This window comes from Rousettus aegyptiacus, unplaced genomic scaffold, assembly GCF_014176215.1.
Source record: "Rousettus aegyptiacus isolate mRouAeg1 unplaced genomic scaffold, mRouAeg1.p scaffold_m13_p_17, whole genome shotgun sequence".
In the NCBI taxonomy this organism is placed as follows: Eukaryota; Metazoa; Chordata; class Mammalia; order Chiroptera; family Pteropodidae; genus Rousettus; species Rousettus aegyptiacus.
Window position 1 is genome coordinate 7,529,357 of NW_023416292.1, and position 25,360 is coordinate 7,554,716.

The window sequence follows — 25,360 nt, forward strand, 5'->3', positions numbered from 1 at the left end:
TAAATAGTTCTATATCTATTAAAGAAATTAAAAACCTTTCTATAGCAAAATTTCCAGGCCTAGATGGCTTCACTATTGAACTATTACAAACATTTTTAAACAACGAAAAAGAGAGAAAAAGAGGGAACCCTCTCTGGCTGCTTTTATGAGGCCAGCGTAACCTTGTTCAAAGGCTCGATAAGGACATTACAAGAAAATTATAGGCCGAACTCTCACAAAAAAGATGCAAAAGTCTTAAAACAATGTGTTGGTAAATCAAATCTAACATCTACAAAAAAGATGCTAAATTATCACCAAGTTGGACTTATTCCAGGAATGTAAACTTTGTCTAACTTAGAAAATCAATAAATGTAATTAACCACATACACAGAATAAGGAGAAAAATTATTTGGTAAAATTCAACACCTGTTCATGATAAAAACTTCTTGCAAGCTAAAACACCGTTTAGAGAAATTAAAGATTTAAAATAACGAAGGGGAAAAAAATTAAAATAATGGAGAGTATGTCATTGCTCCACTCCGTAACTCTGTAGGTTCGGTAGAGTTCCAATCAAAACCTAGGCAGGTTTTTTTTCAAAAATAGTTAATAAGCCAACTCTAAATTTTATTTGGAAATTCTAGGCAGTGTAAGAAAAAGGGCAAAATTGGATGACGTAAGCTACCAGATCAATATGAAGCATATTGGTTGGCATTGGCACAGTGCTAGACAGACCACGGAACTGAGGAGAGACTCCATAAACAGGCTCACACATAGCGGCCTCTTGGTTTATGACACAGACGATACTGCAGTGCAGTGAAGAAAGGATAGCCTTTTCAGTAAATGAGGGTGGGCCAGTTGGATGTCCACATGGACAGAATGAATCTCGATGATCTACCTCATTCCATATACAAAAATTAAGATGCTTCTTACAGCTCAGTGTGAGAACTAAAACAATAAAGCTTCTTCTGGAAGAAAGCAAAGCAAAATATATTTGTGACCTGGATGCAATCAAAGGTTTATTGACTGGGATGCACAAAGCACTAATTGTAAAGGAAAATATTGGTAAGAACAGTTCATCTAAAGATTCCATAAAGAGAGTGGGAAGGCAAGCTACAGAACGGGTGAAGGTGTTTATTTGTAATGCACATATCCAATAAAGAACTCATACCCAGGATGTAGAAACAACTACAAATCATTAGGAAATAGATGGCCAGTCTGATAGAAAAATGGCAAGTCACTTTATAAAAGAGGGTCTACAGATTTTTAAGAAACATTTGAAAAGGTGGTTAACCTCATTAGTCATTAGCGAAATGCAAATTAAAACTATAGTGGGCTATCCGTACACGCTCATCAGAGTGGCTAAAATCAAAGTGCTAAGTGCTGATTAGGATATGAATAAGCTGGAACTCTCATACACTGCCGATAAGTATGAAAGATAGTGTAACTGTTTTAGAAATTGTGCTATCACTTATGAAAGGTGGACATACCTATCTCCTCTGACCCAGCTTCTCCGTTCTTAGATAAACACTCAATAGTAAGGCATATATAGGGGCATGAAAATACATGTAAAAGAACAGGCAGAGCATTATTTTCATAGTGGTTTCGAGTTGGAACAGCCCACATGTTCATCAATAGTCGAATGGACAAATGCATAAATAAGTCGTTTATGCAATGGAGTACTCTAAAGTAATGAGAGTGAACAGATTACTGCCTCGCATAAAACATTAGAAGAATCTTACAAAAATAATTCTGAGCTGAAAGAAAGTAGACACAACAGAATAAGAGCTAAGTAATTCCATTTACATGAAGTTCGAAAATGGGCAAAATTAAGTAAACTAAGGTGATAGATATTAGGCTAGTGGTCACGTTTAGTGGAGTTATAGGAAAGGATGGAAGGAGCTTCTGAGGCATTGAATTTTTTATCTGAGTCATAATTACTGGAGTGAGTCTGCTTTTTGAAAGCCTTATATATTTTTTCTTTAAGTGTATTTTAATACAGACTTTACTTAAAATAAAATATTGTAAAATATTTGGTTCATTCAGGTGCCCCTAATCTGAGGAACCACATTTGGGGGATCTCGCAGATGGGATTTTTATGTTTTCTCTTCACAAATGGCACAATTCCTGATTCTCGGTGGGAGCGCATGGATATTTGTTGAATGAAGAAACAAGACTAAGGGTTTACTATTTGAAGCACAGTTTCTGAAGAAAGAGCAGGGACAGTCTGTTCTCACTCTGCCACATCTGGAGTTTTGGGTGCAGCTCTAGGTTCCTATGCTATTAAAGGACAACTGACAGAATGGTGAAGGGCCTGGGAACCAAGTCGATGAAGACATTTTCTAAGGAATCATGGATATTTTTCCCAGAAGAGGGCTGGGGGTGGAGTGGTTGGCATTAATTATCTTTAAGTATTTGAAAGAGTAGTATTGGAAGGAATAATTAAGCCTTTTAATATAATAGCAATACTATTAAAAACAACAAGAATAAGCATTTCATAGCTTATTCCTATGAAATGGAATAAGCTTATTCCTATGCCCAACGTGCTGTTCTCCCACTTGATGAACTCATTCCATCTTCGCAGCAATCCTCTGAGAGTTGCTGCTATCTTTATTCTACAGATAAAGAAATTGAGGCACAGAAAGTAGCAAAGCTGGGATTCGAACTTTGGCATTCTGACTCCAGAGTCATCCTCTAAACCATCACGTGTCCTGTCTCCATGCCTTTAGTTCTAGAAGGTGCAAAAGACTCGTGGCAGAAGACTTTTTAGAAATAGAGGGGCAGATTTTGACTTAGTTTAAAAGAAAAAACAGGATAACAATCAGAACTGCTTAGAAACAGTGCTTCCCTGCCTTGTGACGTGTCTGGCAATGGTCAGGTAGATTATTGTAAAAGGAATGCCCAGACTGGCTGCAGGGGGACCAGACGACAGCAAGGTCTTTGTTGATAGTGCAATTCTGATTTGAGGGAATAATTATTTTTTTCATTCTTTCTCTCTCTCTCTCTCTCTCTCTCTCTCTCTCTCTCTCTCTCTCTCTCTCTCCCTCTCTCCCCCACTTTCCCTCCCTCCCTCCCTCTCTCTCTTTCTTTCTCTCAACCTCCCTCAACCTTTTGACATTTTATAGAACAAAGATTCATTGTGAAATGTAGTTTTTCCTCTAACATTTCAGATTTTATTTATCAGGAACTCTGACACACGGATGTGGTAGGTCATGTCCCTGCCCCTTTCTTAAGGGGCCTTTGCTGCTCTTCCCGTAAAGAGATGAAATCTATCTTCTCCTCCTCCTTTGATTTTGACTTGCTTTGACCAAGAAAATGTTCGGTGGATTCCAGAGCCTGGTCCTTAAGTGACCTCGCACCTCTCGCGTTTGCGCTTCTGAAACCCCGAAGCTGCCATGCTGTGAAGGGACTCTCCTACTGAAGGATGAGTGCCCGCCCAGAGGAGAGAAGCAAGGCACCTAGCTGACAGCTCGCACCAAGTGCCAGACATGTACGTGAGGTCATCTTGGTCCCTCCAGCCGCCTTTGAGCCATGAGGTGGCTTACGAGTGATGCCAGGCGAGATCAGCAAAAAGAACCACCCAGACTGCCATCCCACAGAATCATGAGGAAGTATAGATCTTTGTTGTTTTAAGCCACTGTGTGTTGGGGATGGCTTACTATGCATAACCGTGAAGCATAGCTGAGACTTGACATTTTGTGTGTATTTGGAAGTACACGTGGCTAGAAGAATAAGACTCTATGAGACTCAATAGGGTTTGGAGAAAACTACAATGATAAAGGGCATAAGTTTAGACTGGGGTTTTCTGGCAAAAGTCATGTAATTTATATTTTGCGAAATAGGTTTCTGTTTCATTAAATTGGACCCTGGAAAAGAGCAAAAGTCTCATTCAATGTTTTCAAATGCGCTAGAATATTGCCCTGCTATTTGATTTTCTCCTTTGCCTTTATTACTTTGTGGTTTCCAGAGTGCTCATTTGTCCCTAAATTTAGAAATATTTCAGTTTTACTCAGCCCTTATCTCTGTGTAACTGCTGACTTTCCCCTCTTCTATCTGAGCTAAATCAGTTGGATTTAGTTTGTCTTTTTCAGTAAATCTCTTAAGGAATGTACAAGTTAGATGTTTCATGTGTATTTTGATTAGATCTAGTTGATTTTCAAATTTTCTTTGCTTCTTAGGGAATGTATAAATTATACATAACTTAAATTTTTTTTTTTTTGCATTTATGTAGCTTATATTACCTTCTAGCTTTCCTGATGGATTGATTTCATCCTAGATGTTGAAAAAAAAAAAAAAAACCTGGTGCACTCTGCAAGAACAGGGAGGTGGCTGAGGGAAGGCTCTGCAGTTCGACTCGGTGGGTATGACTCTGAGCTCTGGTGCTTGCTAGTTGTGTGATTTGGGGGCAAGTATCCTAACCTTTCTGGGCCTTGGTTTTCTATTCTGTTAAATGAAGATACCAAAATGACCAACTTCCGAGTGTCGTTATGAAGATTAAAAGAGGTAATTCTTGTGAAGTGCTTTCTCAGCATAGATAGTCTGTAAACGGTACTTATTACAGTACAGCTGTTACTGAATTATAAGAAAACCCAGTGGAGGAACGTTTCAGTTTCGGACCTCGAGCGACAGGTAGTTGGTGGAAGTGGTGACGGCGATGTTGCCATCAGAAGGATTGTCAGCGTGATGCTTACAGCACCGCTGTATAGTCCTGGTGTGGGCGGGTAGGTGGCGATAGCCCATTTAGTGCCAGATATTAAGACTGAGGAGCAGCAACAGTTTAAAATGGAAATATTGGAATCCATGTGTTGCGTGCATCAAAAATAAAGATGAAGAGCTTTTGACATGATGATGGAGTGTGCCGGGGGAAAAGCATCTTACAGACATTACGTTTGTGCAAATGTCAGGCTTTGGCACAGTGAGCGGTCCTTTTCTGCCAAGATGAAGGAACAGGGTTTCTGCCCGTAGAAGAGTGGGAGTTGGGAACTTGGGTTCCGGTTTTTGCTCCATCGCGGGCTCCTTTGTGTGCTTGGGTAGATGGCACCTTTTCCCTGAGCGGGATTCTGATTCCTGAGAAAGCGCTAACAGTTAGCCCTCTCAGTGAGGACGAGGGTGGGTGGCATCTTCGAAAGTGGGCGGGGTGCACATGGAAGTCACTTCTGTTCAGAAAAAGCTCTGCGAGTGGAGGAATTTCTGCCGTTCTATGCCTAAGATTTTATTCTGAGTGCTGTAGTTCCCAGATAAATACTTTTTCGAAATACCCAGCTTTGGGGCTCTAATACCCAATACAGAGGTAAAGTTTCCGGTGACTCCAGGCTGACTTCGATCCCAGGGGAACCTCAGCTATGATTTCCTTCCAATACCCAATATTAAATGCATTTTCTCTTTGTCTTCGCTTGCTTCGAATTCCTCACTCCTGTCAATATTTAGCTTTGAGATACTGTGGCCTTACGGCTTTGGAGTTTCTGTTTTTTTTATTCTTCATTCCTCCCTCTCCCTCGTCCTCCTTTTTTTTTTTCATCCAATTGCCTCCTCTACTAGTTAGATGCCAGGGGCAACTTGTGTTGCTTGGTTCTAGCACTTTCTCTCTACTTCGTGCTGAGGGCCTGACTCGCCCACCTCCCTGCCTCCAGACTCTGCCACGGTGTCAAGGGCTCCTTCCCGAAGTGTCGCTCAAACAGTTAAATGTCCTGGCCCACAAGCCTGAGGTTTCTGCAGAAAATCAGACCCCAACGTGTCATCGTTTCTGTTTAAGACCCTCTGCCACTCGGCTCCTGTTGTCCCTTCACCTGGCCTATCCTCATGGTTTCTTCTTCGCAGTCCTGACCAGTGTTCCCACTGAGGTGGAGGTGTTCTCAGACAGGCCTCTTCCTCATCAGACATCCAGCGACCCTCCTCAGCTCTCCCGTATCAATGGTCCGACCTCACTGATGTAGATTGGGCAGGTAGACCGTGTTGCTATAGACGGGCTATTTCCTATAGAAATAATGTTAGAAATGGTGATTAGTTTCTAGGCTGTGTCGCAGATGCCCACCTGGCTGATAATGTTTCTGCAGGGCTGAATCCATGCACGAGAAACGAAAGCGTTACTTACCTGTTTGCGTAAGGACGTCTTTGATTTCATCACAGTTGCCCGTGCCCAAAGAAGGGCGTGCTTGTTGAGAGAATGAGGAGGAGAAACTTGAGAATTTTCTGAGAGTGTTTTGGAATCTTTATTGGTTTGACCATTTTTTTAAGGTTCCAGTCATAGTCCCAAATGTACAACTTTCCCTGTCTTTGATACTGTTGTGTCATTAAATCCTTTAAAAACATATCTACTTTAATTTGCCGAGTGCACAGCTGAAAGGCACAGAGGAAAAAAAAAACGCAAGGGGAGGAATTTTTTGAGATAAGTGGGCAAGAATTGAAAAGGGAGCTGTGAGGAGAAGGGTCTGGTAAGAGGAACGCGCGGGTGTCTGGGTGGTGGTATCGCTTGGAGGTCGCGGTCCTGGGACTGTGAGCGATGAACCGAGGAAAGTGTGAGGATTGCATACGACTCCTTTGGGGTAAGAAACGAGGAGGCGAGGAAGAGACTCGGGGCAGAAAGCTCTCCGGGTGGCCTCCAAGGACAGTCTGTTTGTTGTCCAGGCGGCCTTGGGCTGGGTGTGGGAAGAAGCATGGGGTATTAGGGTGCTGGGTGGCCCACCTGCTGAGGGAGGCCCAGCGGCCAGCGGGGCGGCCACCTTCCACAAAGTTTCTAGTGCCCCGACAGTTACATCACTGATGCAGAGGAACCGTCCTAGAAGAGAGTGTCCTTGGAAAGCTGCTTTTGGTCTCCAAGATCATGTTCAAATTTCGGTAGCATGGTTTAGGGGTTCAGCTCTTTGCTAATCGCAGATTCTGAAGTGAAGAGGTCATCCAGTATAATCCAGTGTAATCGCCACCTCTTTTGAAAGGAGAGACACCGTGAAACCCAGAGGGTAAAAGTTAACCTCCCACTAAAGGGAAGACTACCATATTTCTACAAAGTTCCAGAAAGAAATTTTAAGATGTTCTAGGAGATGCCAGGTATTTAAAAATAAAGCGACTAGAAATGTATGACACTCAGGCTGGTTCTGAAAAATAGTAGGGGGACCTGAGAGTGAGCTGGCGAAGCCCTGGGAATCAGAGGGTTTGTGATTAAAAGCCCAGGGGTCTGCTTTAACTGTGTGTGTGGCTGGCGGGAGGAGGTTTCACTGGGTTATACCTGTATCACCTGGAATAGTGACGGGTCCCTAGGAGAGCGAGTGAACTAACTGGTGGTAAGATGCTGCTCTCTATTGTCATGTCCTTGGCTTGATGTTTTTATTTCTCTTTCTCTTCCTAGAAACTCTCAAGTTGGGCATCGGGACCTTTCGTCACAAGGAGCAATGCTGCCCCGATGGGAACTGTCTTTGTACCTGCTCGCTTCTCTAGGCTTCCACTTCTACTCTTTCTTCGAAGTTTACAAAGTCTCCAGAGGTGAGCTCCAACGATTCTGAACTTGTATCCAGAAAGAAAGGTGGGAGAGAGCGCTTAGAGGCGGAGGGTTCAGGAAGGCGGTCTCATGGGCCTGTGGCGACGTGGGCCCCTCTTTGCTTTCCTCTCCTCTTGGACAGTTTGAATCGATGGTCTGAGTCAGGGGTGTTTCCACCATAATCTGGGATCTTTTAGGTGATCCTGTGGCCAGTCTTCAGTTATAGGGTTTGATTCAGTGGCTATTGAAGGCCATGGAGGGGATTTGCATTCATAATTTGCCGTAACTGGTTAAATTCCCCCACAGCGTCCCCCCCCCCCGCCCCGCCCACTATTACTCCTCATAGACATATGGGGGCAGCTTGTGGTATTGGAGGCCCAGACTCCTTTCATCTTCTTGTTCTGCTGTCTTTAGTGCTTTTGTATGTATTTTGAAGAGGGATCATCACCAAGTCCATGTACCTGCCCATAGGAAGAGGGTTGGGAACCCTGCCGTCCTTAAGGGCAGCTTGGCTAGTTACCTGGCACTTCTCACACCCAATTGGCCAGCACTGAATTCTGTGGCCACAGCCTAGAGGCTGGGGAATACAGTCTTTATCTTGGTGATCATGTACTACTTAAAACCTCCCCTGCTTAAGGAAGACCAGGAGTCAGCCACATAGAGAGGGAGGCAGAGGATCTGTGGACAGAGATGAGTTTACAGGCAAACGGACAAGCCCGTGCAGTACCATTGGGGTATGAGAAAACAGCATGATCTGGGCACGCAAACTGCTCCGTAGGACCGGAGTGTAGAGTGTGGTGGGAGAGTGGCAAGTAGTATGCTTAGATCGGAAAGCGGGGATGGTTGTGAAAAGCCTTATATATTCAGCCGAGGAGTCTGGACCTTATCTCGAAGGCAGGGGGTTCTCCGAGGATAGTTGTGGTCAGTGGCAGAGGTAGGTTTTGAGAAGCACAGTTGAGAGTACTCTGCCCTCAGCATCTACCTCCTTGTGGATCGCTGAGTCTGACTGGGATAGACATCACCAAGGTTGACCTGTCTCCCATTCTGCATATGTCCCTCTCGAAGCTGTAGGCTTGGGTGCAGAGACTGCCCATCTAAAGTAGGTGAGGACTCTTGTTGGGTCAAGGCTGCCCTGTAGCTGCATTCCCCTGCCGGAGCCTCTGAACTCCCAGGGCCCACGTAGAAGGAGCTAAGCTGCTCTATGTCAGGCCCTGTCTTAGGTACTTTATGTACTTGTCTCATTCAACCTTTAGAACAGCTCTATGAGATGTTGTATTACTTGGAAGATGGGCTTAGTTGCAGAAACACAGCCTGCAAAATAACCGTGGTCCAGGGCTTGGCATGGTGTCTAGAGAGTGTCAGAGACCCTGGTTCTTCTACCGTGTTTTTTTTTGCCATCCACAACATGTAGTTCCTCTTAATGATGTGAGGTGGCTGCTTCGGAGCATGACCGGAAAGTTGCTTACCACGTCTGTTCACACACTGTTCACTAGAACCTAGTCCTGTAGCCATGTGGACTGTGAGGGAAGCTAGTAAATGTAACCCGTGGTTGACACGCCACTTATCCAGCTAAACTCAAGGGTTCTATTATAGAGGAAGAAAGAAAGAACGAATATGAGCGGTAATCAGCAAGCCTTTTCCTAAATGGGCATCTTGGTTACCCATAGCTGTTGAGTACACCATCCTGATGCTCTGCGATTTCTTATCTTTACTGTTCTGTGAGATTTTTTCCCCCCTTTTACATAGACATAGTTTGAAGAATAGTTTTGGGTTCATAGCAAAATTAAGCAGAAAATAGAGATTTCCCACCTACTTCTTGCCTCCATATACAGCCTCCCTCAGTATCAACATCCCACAGCAGAGTGAGACATTTGTTAAAGTCAATGAAGCTGTGTTGACAGACCTTTATTACTCAAGGTCCATAGTTTGCAGTAGAGTTTCCTCTTGGTGTGGTTCATTCCATGGGTTTTGAGAAATTTATAATGACATGTATCTATCATCATAGAGTAGAGTAGTTTCACTGCCCTAAAAATCATTTGTCCTCTGCCCTCCCATCCATCCCATCCCTCAAACCACTGATCTTTTTACTGTCTCCATAGTTTTACCTTTTCCAGAATGTCAGATGGTTGGAATCATACAGTATATAGCCTTTTCAGAGTGATTTCTTTCACTTCACTTTAAGATTCCTCCATGTCTTTTCATGGCTTGATAGCTAGTTTCTTTTTAGTGATGAGTAATATTTCATTGTCTGATGCACCACAGTTTATCCATTTGCCTACCGAAGAATGTCTTGGTTGCCTCCAAGTTTTGGCAATTATGAATAAAGATGCAACGAATGTCCATGTGAAGGTTTTTTGTGTGGGCATATGTTTTCAATTCTGTTCGGTAAGTACCAAGGAGCAATGGCTGGATTTTATGTAAAAGCATGTTTATTTTAGTAAGAAACTGTCAAAATGTCTTCCAAAGTGGATGTACCATTTTGCCTCTCCATGTAAGCTTTAAAATCCATTTGTTGATATCCACAAGATAACTTACTGGGATTTTGATTGGGATTGCATTGAATCTAGCAATCAAGTTAGGAGGAACTGATGTCTTAACAATATTTAATTTCCTATTCATGAACATGGATCATCTCTCAATTTATTTAGTTTTTCTTTGATTTCTCTCGTCAGAGTTTTCTAGTTTTCCTCATATGTAACTTGTACATATTTGTTAGATTTATACCTAAGTATTTCATTTTTGAGGGTGCTAATTTAAATGGTATTGTGGTTTTAATTTTAAATTCCACTTGTTCATTGCTGATACATAGGAAAATAATTGACTCTTGTATATTAATCTTGTACAACCTTACTATAGTTTCTTATTAGTTTCAGGAGCTTTTCTTTGTTGATTCTTTGGCTATTCTACATAGGTAATCATGCTATCTGCATACAAAGACAGTTTGTTTCTTCCTTTCCATTCCATATACCATTTATTTCATTTTCTTATCTTACTGCATTAGCTGGGACTTGCAGCATGATACTGAAAAGGAGTGGCGAGAGGGGACCTCCTTTCCTTTTTCCTGATCTTAACGAGAAAGCTTCTAGTTTCTCACCATTAATTATCATGTTGGCTGTAGCTTTTTGTAGATGTTCTTTATCCAGTTGAGAAAGTTCCTCTCTATTTCTAATTTGCCGAGAGTTTTAATTATAAACGAGCATTGGATTTTGCACATCTATATCAAGATGATCATATGACTTTTCTTTGCCTGTTGCTATCATGGATTTCATTAATTGATTTTTGTGTTTGGTGAGATTTTTTTTTTTTTTTTAAATAAACCTGGACTTGACTCACCTGGGCAGTTCTTCTGCTTCAGATGTTGTTACCTGGGGGTGCCATCATCTGGCAACTCAGCTGAGCTGAAATGTCCAAGATGGTTCACTCACATGGCTGGCTGTCAGCCGAGAGTTCCGCTGAGGGCTGTGATTCTAAGTTGCTCTAACATATATTTCTCATAACAGAGCATCTGGGTTCCAAGAGGGAATGTTGTGAGGGCACAAAAGCAGAAGCTTCAGACCTTTTTAAGTCCAGGATGGCAAGTTGTAGAGGTCACTTCTGCCTCATATGTTCGTTAAAGCAAATCACAGGGCCAGTCCAGATTCAAGGAGAGGAAAGACTATACCTCTTTGTGGCTGGAGTAGAACATATGTTCAGGGAGAGAATTCAATTTACTACCTATTGGTTTATGTTCAGAATTTTTATTTCTTTCCTTACCTATTTTGACATTTTATACTTTTTGAGGGATGTATGCATTTTCTGTAAGTTTTCAATTTGATTAGTATTTTTATTGTTTCGTTGATTCTTTAGTTGGCTTTTTCTTTCTTATTGCATATTTTATTTACATTTTCTCCTTTACACTCACCCTAACTTCCTCCCTTGTTTGTCTTTTCATTTTTCTCTCCCTCCCTACTGTTTTTTATCTCTTCGATCAAGTGTGCCAGAGATCTTTTTTATTCTCCCATTCATTGATTTCTGCCTTATCTTATTATTTCCTTCCTTATTGTTTCTTCAGGTTTGCTCTGTTCCTTTTTATTCTAATTTCATTAGATGAATGCTTCACTCATTTATTTTGTAAGGCATCTATTTGTATCATTGTATCGTTTCTGATTGGTTTTCTCTGAATGATTTCCAGAAGAATGTTTTTAAGGTTCTTGATAAATATATCCAGATTGTTCTCCAGGAGGCCGTGACAATTAACAGCTCTGTTGGAGAGCGTCCACCTTGATTCAGTCTCAGTAAGTTGAGACTTTAGTCTTTGATCCACATTTGGTATGTGATATGAGGTGAAGGGTTAATTATTTTTTTTCTAAATAGATAACAAAACACAGTTTATTACATCTTTCTTTCCTTGTTGAATTTGGATGCAATCTTGATCATGTACTAAATTCTTATATATACTTCAGTCTGTTTGGGGAGCTGTCTTTTCCATTTCTTTGATTTCTCCATCAATTTTCACATAAGTATTGCACTACTTAATTATTTTTGCTTTATAAAATCTGAGTATCTGGTGGAGTAAGTTATCACTCATTTTTATTTATTTCCACACTATTCTTACTGGTTTATTCTTCCAGATACATATTTAAAATTCTAAAAAAAAAAAAAATCTCATTAGGATTATATTTGGAATTATAGCAAGTCTAGAAATTAATTTGTAAATAATTGACATGCTTTTAATATTGTATCTTTCCATCCAGGAAAATAGTATTTTTTTTCTTTATTTATACGAGGTCTTTTATTACTTTTCTTAATAAACATTCATGGTCTCCTTCATAATAAGCCCTAATAATATTTCTATTAAGATTATTTAAGTCTTTTGTTCTTTTATGACTGGGATATTTCCAATGATATTTTCTATAATTTCTAGCTAATTATTTCTGGTTTATAGTAAAGGTATTTATTTCTGTTTGTGTATTTTATATTCTAACATTTTATTGATTTCTCTTAATGTTCCATTGGTTTATGGTTTGATTCTCCTGGCTTATGTATTTAGATAATATCCTCTGCAGATAATGATTTTATCTATTATTGCTTAGTAGTACTTCCAGAACAATAGTTAATTGTGAAAGAATTCTGTCCTTATTTTAATTCTAACCTTAATGGAAATTCCTGTATTGTTTTTACCATTACTGAAAAGTTGAATAAGCTTTGCTTTAAAAAAAAAAATCATGTTAAGAAATCTTACTAGCTCCCTGTCACTGAATTTCTAAAATCAGCAAGAAATGTCGAATTTTATCCATTTCGAAAGTCTTTATTCAGCTGATTACATAGTTTCCAATATAGTTCATATATATTCCTATAGCAAACCTGCCATGATCATGTGTTTTTAAATACACTCCTTGTTTCCAAGTTTTAAAAAATAGATGTAAATAATTAAGTGAGATTGGTTGGCTTGTAGTTTTATTTTTTGTTTCATTCTCAGATTTCAACATTAGCATTTTATTAACTTTTTAAAATTAATGAGGAAGATTTTCTTTTTTTTCCCCTTCATATTATGGAACTATTTAAGTAGTATATGAGATGTCTTTGTCAGAGTTTGATATCATTTGCTTATAAGTTTGTCTAGGCATAGAGTTTCTTTGGAAGTTGATTCATTGAAAACTTTTCAGTATCTTTCAGGGTTATTGATACATTTAGGTTTTCTTCTTAAGTCAGTTTGAGTAATTTATATTTTTCCATTTCATGGACACTTTCAAATGTATTAATGTGCTGTTGTATGTTATATTCTTAAAATATTTTGAATCCCATATGTGTCTCATTTCTCTTGTTTCAGGAAATTTACCAAAGGTTCTGTCTATTTGGTAGATTAATTCTCTTTTTCAAAAAACTACCTCTTGTATTTATTTGCAAATTCTACTCATTTTCCATTTCCTGTGAAGATTACTTTATAATGAACAGCAGCTATTTTAGATCCTTCCGGCTTTATCGAGCCTAGGCTCGCCTTTCTTAACGCAGTAGCTGTCTTCCTAAACAAGTGCATGTTATTGTCATTTTATAAATGCAACTGTGCTTTCCGTTGATTTGCATTTCATTTTACAAGCATTTTATTTTCATTTCTTTAATCTTCAGTCATCAGTAGTTAATGTTTCTCTAAATAAAGGATGTGACACCAGGGACCCCTGATATTTAAGTAAATACAGAGCAAATTATTATTTTTTTTGAATTGCTACCTCTAGTTTCTTTGTTTTTATGTAGTGAGTGTTCTTAAAGTAGGATAAACTATAGTCGAGCATGTTCACCTGCTGCCTTTTGTTTACTCCTATGCACACCTGTTATCACATCACCAATCTCAGTTTTTGAGAAAAGGATATTGCTGCTCATTTATAGATTAATTCTCTTACACTGTTCATGCAACACACTAACCTCTCGTGGGGGTTGGCTTCGTTAATCAGAGGTAATTTTTCCTATTTGCTTTTGCCTTTAGAGGAATTTGGTTGCAGGATGGCCTGTAACTTGGGGGGTGGGGCAGTTCAGGGTAGGGACACAAAATGCCACTGGTCCTGTCCCGGAGTAAGGGACCTTATCCTAGGAACCAGGTGAGCTGGCTCACTGTAGATGAGGCCCCCAAGGGCCCTTCAGTTTTCATGTCCTTTGTGAAAGCCATCAAGTGCATGGCCTCTCTGCAGGACCCGAGGACTGGATGGCCTGTGTTGATGGCCAGCACTAGTTAGTAGTGGGCGTCGTGGTGCAGCTAAAGCTCCGAGTGTTCTGTGTGGTGGTGCTTCGTGTTATGTTTGATCCTTGTTTTCCTTGCGACTTGTGGCCAGGGTCTTAGGAAGCAGTAAGTTGCTGCCTTCCTACTAGGATTCCAAGATTCCCACCCACTCCTTTCTCAGATTTGCACTGGTATTTTTCTCCGATGTTGACACTGGTCCTTAAAGGAACGGAATGTTGGCTTCCAGAGTCTACTTTCTTAATGCTTTTAATAAACTTCTCACGATGACTTGGGCCAGGGCCTAGGCTAGAGGGCCTTTGAAGGCAACTCTAGCTCCTTGCTCGACCCGCTCACGCAGCCTGTACTCCGTGTGCAAAGAATGTGCATAGAGCTTGTGGCTTCCTCTTTGCCGGCCCGATTTTGTCTCAGTCTGGGGCTTCTACCTCACCCAGGAGCCCTCAGAACTCCCACACAGGTGGCACACCTGGTGGTCTGCCTGGGCAGACCCCAGAATTCCTTAGGTGAGTAGCAGATGAGCAGCCCTGTTAGGGAGATTTGAAGGCCATTTATGTCCTTTATCGCCTTGCATCCTGTTTACGTATATGGTTTCCTTTTGCTTGGGTGATTTCCAAATCACCGTTTCATTCCCCGAATGGGACTGGGGAGAGAGGAGGAACCCCCACACCTCAAGAAAGTCGTGGAACAACCAGCTCTTTATCATCCCTCTTCTCTAGGATATTTTATAGGAATATTGGAGAGTTGCTTGCCAGTAAATTCTCTTGTCTTTAGAAGCCCATCTTTTCTGCTCCTTTCCCATTCTCTTCATTTATTATCGTAGTCTGCTATACACACAGGCTTCCTAGAGAAATAAAGAATCTGTAGGAGCCGATTAGAATTTCTCAAATGCAGAGAAGCAGCAGGGCACAGTAAGCTGTGGTTGGATTGCCACTCCCGGGCACTGGCTCCTGTCAGAGGAAGGTTTGTGCACGTGTTATGTCCCCCTCTTACTGATTATTGACCTCCGATCACCCCTACGTCACCCCGGTATTGATTTCCTGTCAAAGTGTTAAGGGTAAAAGGGGCGGGTTAATTGGAGCTTTTAAGTAAATGATTTACCTACCTCCACAGCCCGTTGGCAGCGATTAAAATGCAGATCCTCTCGCTCAGGAGGCAGAATGGGGTTTTGATATATCCTGTCATTGGGTAGTGGTTGGAGACGGAAGAATCAACAGCTGGCTTAGTAGTGAGGGGTCATCGGCAGAGATGGGTTCATTGCAGGCTCTCAGATACATTTGTGCAGCACCGAACTTTGGGAAGGTGGAACCAACGGAACCAACGGGCCCGTGTGGTGGGGGGAAAATTGCTCAGGCCAGGAAGGCTTCTCTCCGTTTGCAGCATCCTCCGGCCTGAGTGCATGTGAGTTATGATGACAACTCGTCTTGCCCAAAGGGTGAGAATATGGGATGCCCACCCAGAAGGTATAATCAGAGAAGGTCCGATGGTGCTTGCTCTTCAGGGAAAGACCTGATACAGGTCTCAGCTTCTCCTACGTCAGACATGTTCTGTAGCAGAGCATTTCAGCTAACTGAAGACAGTGTGAAGGCAGGGATTTCCAAAGGGACCGTGAACGGATCTAAGAGCTAACGTGGCAGGTATCTCACACAGCATTTGTTTGTGTCAAGAAACCAGACAAGGGTGATTTGTAGAAGTTCTCCAAAACGTGAGGGAGACTCTTTGGTCCAGAGCTATGTGTCTTTTACTGTATCAATTAGCCACGGGGCTAATGAGTGCTTGAAATGTGGCTACTTCAAGTCAAGATGTGCCGTAAGGAAAACATGTACTTTGAAGAAAACAGAAAAAAAGGATGTAAAAGAACTCATTTATAATTCTGTTTTGAAATCATGTTTTGGATATATTGAGGTAAAATATACTAAAATTAAATTATTATTATTATTTTTTTACTTTTTAAAATGTGGCTACTAGAGACTTTAAAATTATATATGTGTGTGAGATACTATTTCAGTTGGACAGTGACGGGCAGAGTTTCTTCACAATTCTCCTATCTGCTAGGAGTCCTTTTTCCCACTAGAGGGAGATGTGCTCCAGCTTCAGGAAGTCGGGCTTAGCATGCAAGCGTCGCCACTTCTGAAGGTACTCTTAAAAAAGAAGGAAAAAAATGAACTCACGTTTCAAGCCTCCGTAATTCCGGTGTTCCTGGTGGTTCCTCTGTGTGCTTATGAAAGTGAAGCCAAACCCGAAGAGGCAAGAAGCAGAGAGGTTTCCCACCCGGGTTGTGTTAATGAATTAGGAGCTTCCTGTCACTGTCTTTGCTGGACTGCAGTAGCTTGCTGTTTGTTTGCGGGCTGTTGCTTTGAACTCAAGTCTGTGCACGATACAGCGGGCGCGCACACGCGCACACACACACGCACACACACATGCTGTAACGTGTGTGCAGCTGTAACGCGGAGGACCGGGGCCCCGCTGCCATCACGCAAGTCCATCGGGGTGGGCCACGTGGCATGCAGTGTGAACGTGTGGTGGAGTTGTGCCGTGCGGTTCCCGGGGCCGGTGCTCAATGCCCCTCCCTTTTCTACCGTCCTCTGGTCAGTGTTGACTTTGGTCTGAGGCTGGGCTGCTGTTTGCGTCTAGTGTGTGTGAATCTGTCCCTTGATCTGACTCTAGACCGACATCATTTCATGGGCAAGTTTTAGTAACACACACTCCCCTGGTTTTCCTCTGGCCTTTCCGGACAGTGCCCCTTTGGTCTTCTGTGGGTTTTGTATGTTTGTTGTTCTACTAAGTACTTGTTTTCCCTTTTCTTGTCTGTACACTCTGTGCCCTTGTGGGTGATGGCAGCCATTCTGGAGGCGTCACCACTGCCTGCCGCTGAGGATGGCCACGTCTTTGTTTCCAGCTGAGGGCACGCTGCGCTCTACGCATACCCATCCAGCTGCCTGCAGTACATCACAAACACACCCCAAACTCGGCCTCCAGGGCTTCCTGACTTCCTGTATCGTGGCGCTCATCAGCACTGCTGTAACTTTTGTCTCTCCCACCTAGTGCACAGTAAGCCCCAGGACAGCAAAAGACATGCCTGCCTGCCTCGTTCTGTTTCTCACACAGTGCCTGGTGATTGTGTTCTCTCAAGAAGTATTCGAATGAAGATCTTGTTGCTTTTGTTTTAAACCAATTGTATTATTTATTTATAAACATACTTACTACCATTATATGATTCCATCTTATAATCTTGTTAGCATTATGTCATCACACAGCTATTATTGCTATCACCGTGTGGCACAGTCTGTTTATAAAAATTTTACCACCTGTACAAGTGAAGCATTTGCGCTAATCCCTCCTAAGGGTCCCTGTGCTGGAAGCTTTCTCTCTTGACACCTCTCCTTTTGTGAGGGGACATTTCCATCAGCCACACCATGTATTTCCAAGAACTTAGGTCCCAGAAAACTGGAGAGGAAGGTCAAAGAGTGTGACATGTTTCCATGCTTTTAGCTCAGTCCACAGGTGGCTTTTCCAGGACATATTCCAATTTCTTTTAGTGCCTCTGCTGTTAAACCAACCCAGTTTTATTTAGATTTGTGACTAATGGACACTGTTTTTCTTCTCAGAACATGAAGAGCAATTGGACCAAGAATTTGACCTGGGGCCTGGCATTTTATTCGGAGGATTAAAGAAGGTATAAAATGGAAAAATGATAAACTTTTTCAGTTTTCAAACCTGGTTTCAATTTTTCGCATCACTTTTATATTGATATTGACCCAGGTACAGTATTTAGCAGGCATTGGGAATAAAGTACCTTTTCTGTTACAAAAGTCGTGGGAGTGCCATGTTGAGTAAGGTGTTCCTCACGGTCTTTATCTTCTTGTCCCTTGTCCTCCTCTCAAGACACCAGAACTCTGGTCATGTAACCTTATCAGTTAATACAAATTTCACTTTTGTAAAGTTCAGGAAGTTTTTTCCCGGCCTAGCCATATCTGTTAGAATCAAACGTGGCCCTGGACACTCCCTATACCAACTGCTGGCAGCTGTGGGAGCTAAGTGCTCTGGCTGTCCACACTGCCACAGAGCATGCTGGGAACCCCCTTACCCCTTTCCTCCCTGGTCCTGCGGTGGCAGTGGGCTGGCTCGTTTATCTTCGGCTGCTGCTCCTTGTGACTGCTTAGGTAGCGGGCAGGGTGGCGGCTGCTCTGTCACATACCCTGTGCCCTTCTAGATGAGACAGCACTTTTGTTCATTAGAGTATGTTGTGGGTAGGTACCCAATTCTCCTCTAGATGCGAAATGCTAGACTCTTGTTTTCCTCTCAGTGGAGCCCCTTAAAGCTGGGGTTCTCCTCATTCATCCCCTTTCAGTTTTCCAGGACCCCCATTTCAGTAATGACTTGAATTGCAGGAGTCCAGGCTCCAGCTGTTGGTTGAGGGTTCAGGTCAAGGCCACTGGTAGCTGTGTATCTCTTTTTCTAAGCATTTTGATTATGTTTAAAAACAATATCAAAACATTGCCATTTATCATTTTTCTTCTAAGGGTGTGCTATGCCAGATATATTGTAAGTTCAATCAGCTTTTGTGGGCTGGCTAGGGACATAAAATAATGCTTGCATTATAAGTTCTGAATACCTGACTTACAAATAAACTTTTGGAAGACAATTCGTTTGCAAATTGGGCACTGCCTGTACTGATCATTTTTCCTCTTTGAGAGTTGTAGATCTTGCTCAGGATTGGAGCAAATTACTTCAATTTCCATTTCGATTTTCCAGGGTAACCTGCCCTTCTTCTCAGCCCTCGCTCTGTCTGTGTAGACATCACGCCCACGTTGGTCTGGGGCCAGAGAGGGTTCCTGGCCTTAGTTCCCCTACTCACCAGACAGCTCCATGAAACTGGGGATGTAAATCATATCTTTACTCATGGAATTATTTGTGCTTTTTAAAAAATGTGCTCTTTTTAGGATAATTGGTAAGACTGATGAGGTAGGTGGTCTTGTGCCTACTTCAGAAATGAGGAAATTGGGGAAGCTTTATGTCACGATGGGATTTGAGATGTAATAGGAGATAGCCCTTGTGAGTGTCTGGGATCTCCTTTTTTAGGAATACACTACTATTGGATCTCTTACAACAGAAAAAAATGGTGATATTTTTTTCCCCTTCTAGAGTTACAATTCAGGCATTTCAGATTATGCTGAATTATTTGCCAGGGGCAAAAATCGACTGAGACTTTCAGCTGAAGGGAAGCAATTGTGAGGCAACATGAGAAGCTGAACAGAAGGTCAGGCCCTAACGAGTTTTGGAGCTACCCCAGATTTCACTGTCAAGGGCAGGCTCAGCCCTGCTGTGTGTCGCTACTTCTAGACAAAGGGCCTTAGTCTTCGCTGACTTTCCAGCTCCAACACTCCATCAAGTCCAGATGCTTGGCTCGCTGCCAAGGCTCTAGGGTCCTGGGGAGTTGACTTTTTCTAAGCATTCTCCACAACAGCCCCCCCCCCCGCACCCCCACATAGGGCCCGGGTGGGGGGGGGGTCAGTGTTCAGGCCATCTTGCCTTCATGGAAAATGCGCAAGGTGCAGGTACGTACCGTCGGAATCCCCAAGACTTGGTCTTCTGCCGTCCTGAAGAATCTGCTTGTGACCATCCATTTATCTGTGTGATGCTATTGAGCACCTCTTGTTGTCCTCATCTTTCCGTAGCTCATTACCTTTGTATATAATGGTGGTAGTTTTGAGTCCTAGAATTTAGAGGGAAAATGACGAGTCCTGGAGGATGGTTTACGAATGAAGGAAATTGATACTGTGTCCTTGGTGGAGATCATAAGACAGACCCAAGGGCCATGTGTGGCACTAGGGCGTTTCCTGATGTCTGCTAAAAGTCTATTTTGACTAAAACAGGGGTCTAATAGGTTCTGGGCACTCATCGCTGAGTATTTCCTTTCTTGCAGGTTATGGGAGGTGACAAGCAAATGCTGCCACCATATTGGCCCAAATTCTAATCAAAAAGATAAGTGGCACAAGTGACATCGCAAAAAAGCTTGTATGTCCTCTGAGCACTGGATCACTTGAATGTTAGGCTTCAGCAGGGTTGCTAACTTCGGCGGCGTTTGAGACCAGGGAGCTGTGCCGTGGGGGAGCTGGTCCGCGTGTTGTGTTTGGCAGCGTCACTGGACTCTACCTCGTAGGTGCCAGCAGCACCTGCCGCCCCCAATCACGACAGCCGTGAATGTTTCCAGGCATGGCCACATGCCCCCTCTTTGAGACCAACTGGTCTACGATAATGTTGGGGGACTTGGCCACCCCCACTGTCACGCCGATTTGCCTTTACTCACCTTCGTTCATCCTGCTTCCCCCCCCGGGTTGCGCCTCACCCCTTCCCCGTGTTCCTTCCTCACGCTTCGCATCCGAGCCCCGGTGAGCCCTGCCACGGAAGCATCGCCTGCGCCTCTCGCTTGGGTTTGGCGCTCGTAGTTCCTGACACTTCCCTGCCTCTCTCTTTATTTCCTTCCACAAGTATGGCCTTTAATGAGTGTGTGTCTGTGTCCAAGGCCGTACGGAGTGCTAGGGGCACAGCAGTGAACCTGACGGACAGGTTTCCTGTCCTAGTGTCTGTAAGTGGGGATAGGCTGGCAGGAGGCGAATGAACAAAATAACGGAACAGGTCGAGCTATCTGATCTGAAGGAAGTCAACAGGGTGATGTCACAGTAATGCTTTGGATCATATTCGTACCCTCTGGTGATACATTTATTTGTACAGTTTTATTTTGCGTCATCCATCCTCCGCCAGGCTGTGAGGCATACGGGGTAGTGCTGGGGTTTAGTCATCCCCGTACTGTCAGTACCTAGAACAGAATAGGTAAATGTTCTGTGGAATTTAACTGCAGGAAAGAGTGAATAACACTGTGCAGGTTGCAAACATTGGAGTAAAATGCATCCATCCTGAGTACGTCTAGATAGACATGGAGGTAAATCTAAGTGGGACGGTGTTTGTAGTCAGAGAGGGGAGAGACCACTGTGGGTGGGTACAAGCCATCACAAACTGCTTCACCTGAGCCCCACAGAGTGGGTAGGACTTGGCAAGGCCATCTGCAGAGGAGATGCTGTTCCAGGGGACTCAGTGTGCTTAGAAAGTAAGACACGTATTGGGGAGATGATGACTCAAGGTGAAGCTTCATTTAGGACAGTGAGGGGAGCTGGGCTTGACCACAGTCTTCCAGTTTTTGATGCCAGAGTTTAGACGATTGTCGCTCAAGCCAGTAATGCCTTTGGGCCTTGTCATTTCTTTGACATAAAGCTGATAGGATTTGCCGAGACCCCAGTTGTGGCGGGGGAGCTCGTGTAGGTGCAGCTGTCAAGGACAGCTCAGATTCCGAATGCTGCAACATTTGCATCCTGTTCTGCAATGTCTGCTCTTCCAGGCTCGGAACTGCCTCCCCCTGCAGGCTCGTGGCCTGCTGGAGCAGTTGTGTGCTGGGGGCCTGTGTGTGGCCACGGATCCACCCCGCCCAGTGCTTCTCCAGGTCTGGCCATTTATCTGTCATGCTGTTCAGCACCTTCTCTTTTTTCTTGCTAGTCTTCTTGCTAGTGGTCCCAAGAAGATAAAGGAAACTTTTGAGTGCCCCCCTTCCTTGCTTGACGTGGTAAACCTGTTTTCAGACAAGGTCTGAACCAAATTGACGCAAATGAAGCTCTATGTCCGGTTGTATTGCCATGAAGTTTTTTCCTTTTATTTTTATTTCTTTTGCAAGGTAGTTGGCCTCATGGAAAGAGCATAGGTTTGGAGTTGGATGGACCCGAGTTCAAAACACAGTTTGGCTGCATTTTTGGAAAATCATTTACCTCCTCCGAACTTTAATTTTGTTTTCTGGAATATGGGACTGGGAGATCGTGTGGAAAGAGATGATGTGTATAAAACACCCAGTGAGCTTGGCACGGAGTGGATGCCTGGCACACGGTGTCACGGTTATTGTCACGGTTCTTGTTGTTTTCTTCCTTCCGTGGCTGATGACTTCCTGGTTTGGGAGGCGAGGTTTGCTGGTTCCCTCTCTCTGGCACGGAGATAATGTTCTAAAGAGGAACATTTGAGTACAGAAGGGGATTGCCGCTGAAAGGCACTCTCAGAAGTCTAGTGTATCATGAAGGGTTTTATATGTAATCAAGTCCTCATTTGTTTACCGAGGGCCCCTCCGCCTGTGGCAAGTTTCTGAAATTGGGGCGTACTTGTAAATAAGAAGTTCTTCCAGACGTAGAAGCAGAGAGGCCTTGACAGTGCCTGCCAGAAGGGTGAGGAAGACTGCACAAGATCAGAGAGAGGGAGCTCGACCACTTACATCTTTGAATGGGAAGAGAAAAGAGACACTTTTCTAAAGCAGAGACAGTTTTTAGCGATTCGGATTTTGCCCATAAAGGTTTTAAAGTTTAGCTTATCTATAAACTCGTCTGTATTTCGATACTTTTAAAGGACAACAAGCTCTGTTTCGATATATTTAGCAACTATTCCTCGAGCTCTAGCGTAAGAAGCTTCCGGGCGGTGTGTTGGGTGGTGGGCTGGCGTGGCATTCCAGGCTCAGTCTCTGCCCTCGCTGGGCTCTGAACTTGGGAAGACGGTGATGGGTAAGTGATGGGTAAGTGATGCAGCCGTAGGTAAGGTAAGTGGGCGAGTGGAAACAGAAGGTGCGTTGGGAGTGGGAGGCCGTGGGGAAAGGCGGGCGGAGGGGGTAACACGCATCAGGACCCGGATTTGGGAAGGGGAGTAATTCAGCTTGGCTGGGAGGCTGAGTGAGGGGGGAGGGGATGGCACAGAGGCCAGATGGCAAAGGCCGTTGGGTGCCATACGTGGACTTTATTCAGAAGACAGCGGACAGTTACTGAAGGGCTTCAGGCCACTGCCATTTCCTCCGTGGACTCTTTCGGGAGCCCCGTGATTTCCCTGCCCTGCTGGCTCTCCGCACCGCAGGACTGTGCATCCCTGGAGTCAGTGTTGCTGGAAACCCATCAGTGCTGCCCATTTCTCACGGTGTAAAGCCCAGACTCCACAGCTGACACTCAGCCTCCTTCGTCCACTGGCCCGACTGTTTTCAGCAGCCTCAGCTCCTTGTAGTCACGCGGTGCTACTAAGTGACAGGATCGTCTGCCACTCCCTGAAGACGCCTTCACGTTTCCTGCGTGCGGCACTCCCGCAGACTGGTGCACACTTCCCTCTGCTCAAGGAAGAGCTCACACGGTCCCTCCTCTGACCCCTCTCCCCGCTCGCTCCTCCCCGCGTGGCGGCTCGTTTCCTCCTCCTGTGAGCTCCATTCTCAAGACTCTTCCCTGAGCCTTGCTGTACAGCAGCTGCCTGTTAGATGTAAGAGGGTCTTCCACCTCTGCCCCTCCCTGCCTGACACACAGTAGGCGTTCAGTAGTGTTTGCTGGTTTGTGAACATGCCTGCCTACCCAGTGGGAGGCTCATCATGAAGGAACATTGGTCCTGAGGCGACGCTGGCTTCGTTTCACGTCTGTAAACTCTGGCAAGTTTGGAGACGTTAGGCCTTGGCTCGTTTGGTTAAGCCGCGGTCTCCCAAAGATGGCTCCAGGGTTCCTTTAACGTCTCTGCCTCCTTCTACCTGATGAGAACAGATTAATAAGCAGCTTGGCTGTGTGCGTCTTCATGAAGGAGCAGCCCTGCTCCTTCACACAGGAGCTGCTCGTCGGCGGAGACAGGCTTGTGGCCTGTGCCAGCCCCCGCAGGCAAGAAGAAGGCGAGCGCACAGAGCGGGGACGGAGGGGGTTTCCCGGCACACGCTCTGCTCGCTCCCGTGTGTTAACACGAACTTCTGCTCCTTACCTGTCATACACTCTCGCCTCGACCTTTCTGGATTTCTTCCTTGATGCAGTCAGGCGGGAAAATGTGAGCTGGCAGCGATTTCTGGGGGAGGATGGGATGCCTTAGGTAAATATAAGATCTGCAATGCAAATGGACGAACCTTACGTTTGCATACTAATTCTTAGCCGCCAAGTCCGCCAAGTCCCCTGCACTGCCCTCTTCTCTTTTATGTCTACTAGGTCATGGAAAATATTATTAAAGGTCCTTGAAGGAGCCAGGGAAAGATAAGGTGCAGTTTGAACCAAGGGTTCGGCGCTGCCATCTAAGATCAAGTATGTGTGTGCTTGTGTGTATGAGGGGGTGGGGAGGGAAGGAGAGAAGAGAAAGAAGGAGAGCGATTGAGAGAGAGGTGTTCTCTGTGACTGCCCACATTTATGTTGATATAGGTCTGGAATGCTGAGAAATTTCTTAGCCACAAATGAGTCAGTTTACAAATACCTGCTTACCAACTGCATTGTGACCCAGGCTGCGAAAGTTGCTGGTGGTTATGGGACGTAAGAAGCATGGTTTCTCTCCTCGGGAAGCTTACACTCCATCTGCGAATGCCAGGCTGACATACGGCTTTAATAGGGATGATGCTCAAAGTGTCCGTCCGACAAAGGGCCAAGGTCTCAATCAAGCTGAACAGATACCAGATGTACGTAGCCAGGACAACTGGCCCTGTTGGTGTGTCCTGCCTGAAGATCGACTTTGTTACATTTAATGAGGTGTTTCCCTATGCCCGGGTGCCCCTGCTTGGTATACCCAAAAATCGCCAGGGGAGTTTCTAACCTTGGCAGGACCAGGGAAGGCTTCCTGGAGGAGGCGGGTTGGAGCTGAGCTTCGAACAGAAGGGTCATGTTTTGAACGGGCCCAAGCCTGTTTCATTGTTCAACAAAAATCGTATTCTTCGGTTTTACTCTTGGTAGGCCCTGGCAGTTGGAGGTGGATAGGAGTTAAATGTCTCTCTGTTCCACCACCTCGCTGCCGAGATTACATCTGAATTCTGCCAGGTGTGCAAACATTTATCAGTAGGCAGGCACCAACCCCACCACGGACCTGTCCCTGGAAGCTCGAAGCCTCTTTTCTCTGCCCTTAGGTGGGTGTCCAGTGAGCACCTTGCGGGAGGGGCCCTGAGGCCGAGGCAGGCCTGCTGTGGGCCGGAGCAGACACCCGGCCAGTCTGTTCAGGGACAGACTCTTAGGGAGCAAAGGGACGCAGATCCAAAGGAGCGCTAGACCCAGGGCACCCTCGCATCCTGACGAGGGTATTGGATGGAGCCTGAGAAAATTCCTCACTCCGCACATATGTTGAACACCACTCCTTTCATTTGTAAATATTTTCTTTCTTTTTTAAAAAATTAAATTTATTGAGGTCAATGACAT

The 25,360-nt window shown here is 44.2% G+C and overlaps 1 protein-coding gene across 8 annotated transcripts in view; it reads left to right on the top strand.

The window, feature by feature from the left end:
- HHAT (hedgehog acyltransferase) overlaps nt 1–25,360 on the top strand; it is a 210,297-nt gene that overhangs the window by 2,374 nt on the left and 182,563 nt on the right. For 5 of the 8 annotated variants that reach the window (XM_036234472.1, XM_036234478.1, XM_036234477.1 and 2 more), the window contains exons 2-3: nt 7,319–7,452; nt 17,762–17,829. In XM_036234472.1, the coding sequence (XP_036090365.1) occupies nt 7,362–7,452; nt 17,762–17,829 (159 nt within the window). In that variant the 5' untranslated portion in view covers nt 7,319–7,361. Of the gene's footprint in view, nt 1–4,207; nt 4,338–7,318; nt 7,453–17,761; nt 17,830–25,360 lie in introns of those variants that run through there. The other 3 variants (XM_016158550.2, XM_036234473.1, XM_036234476.1) reach the window with 3 other exon arrangements.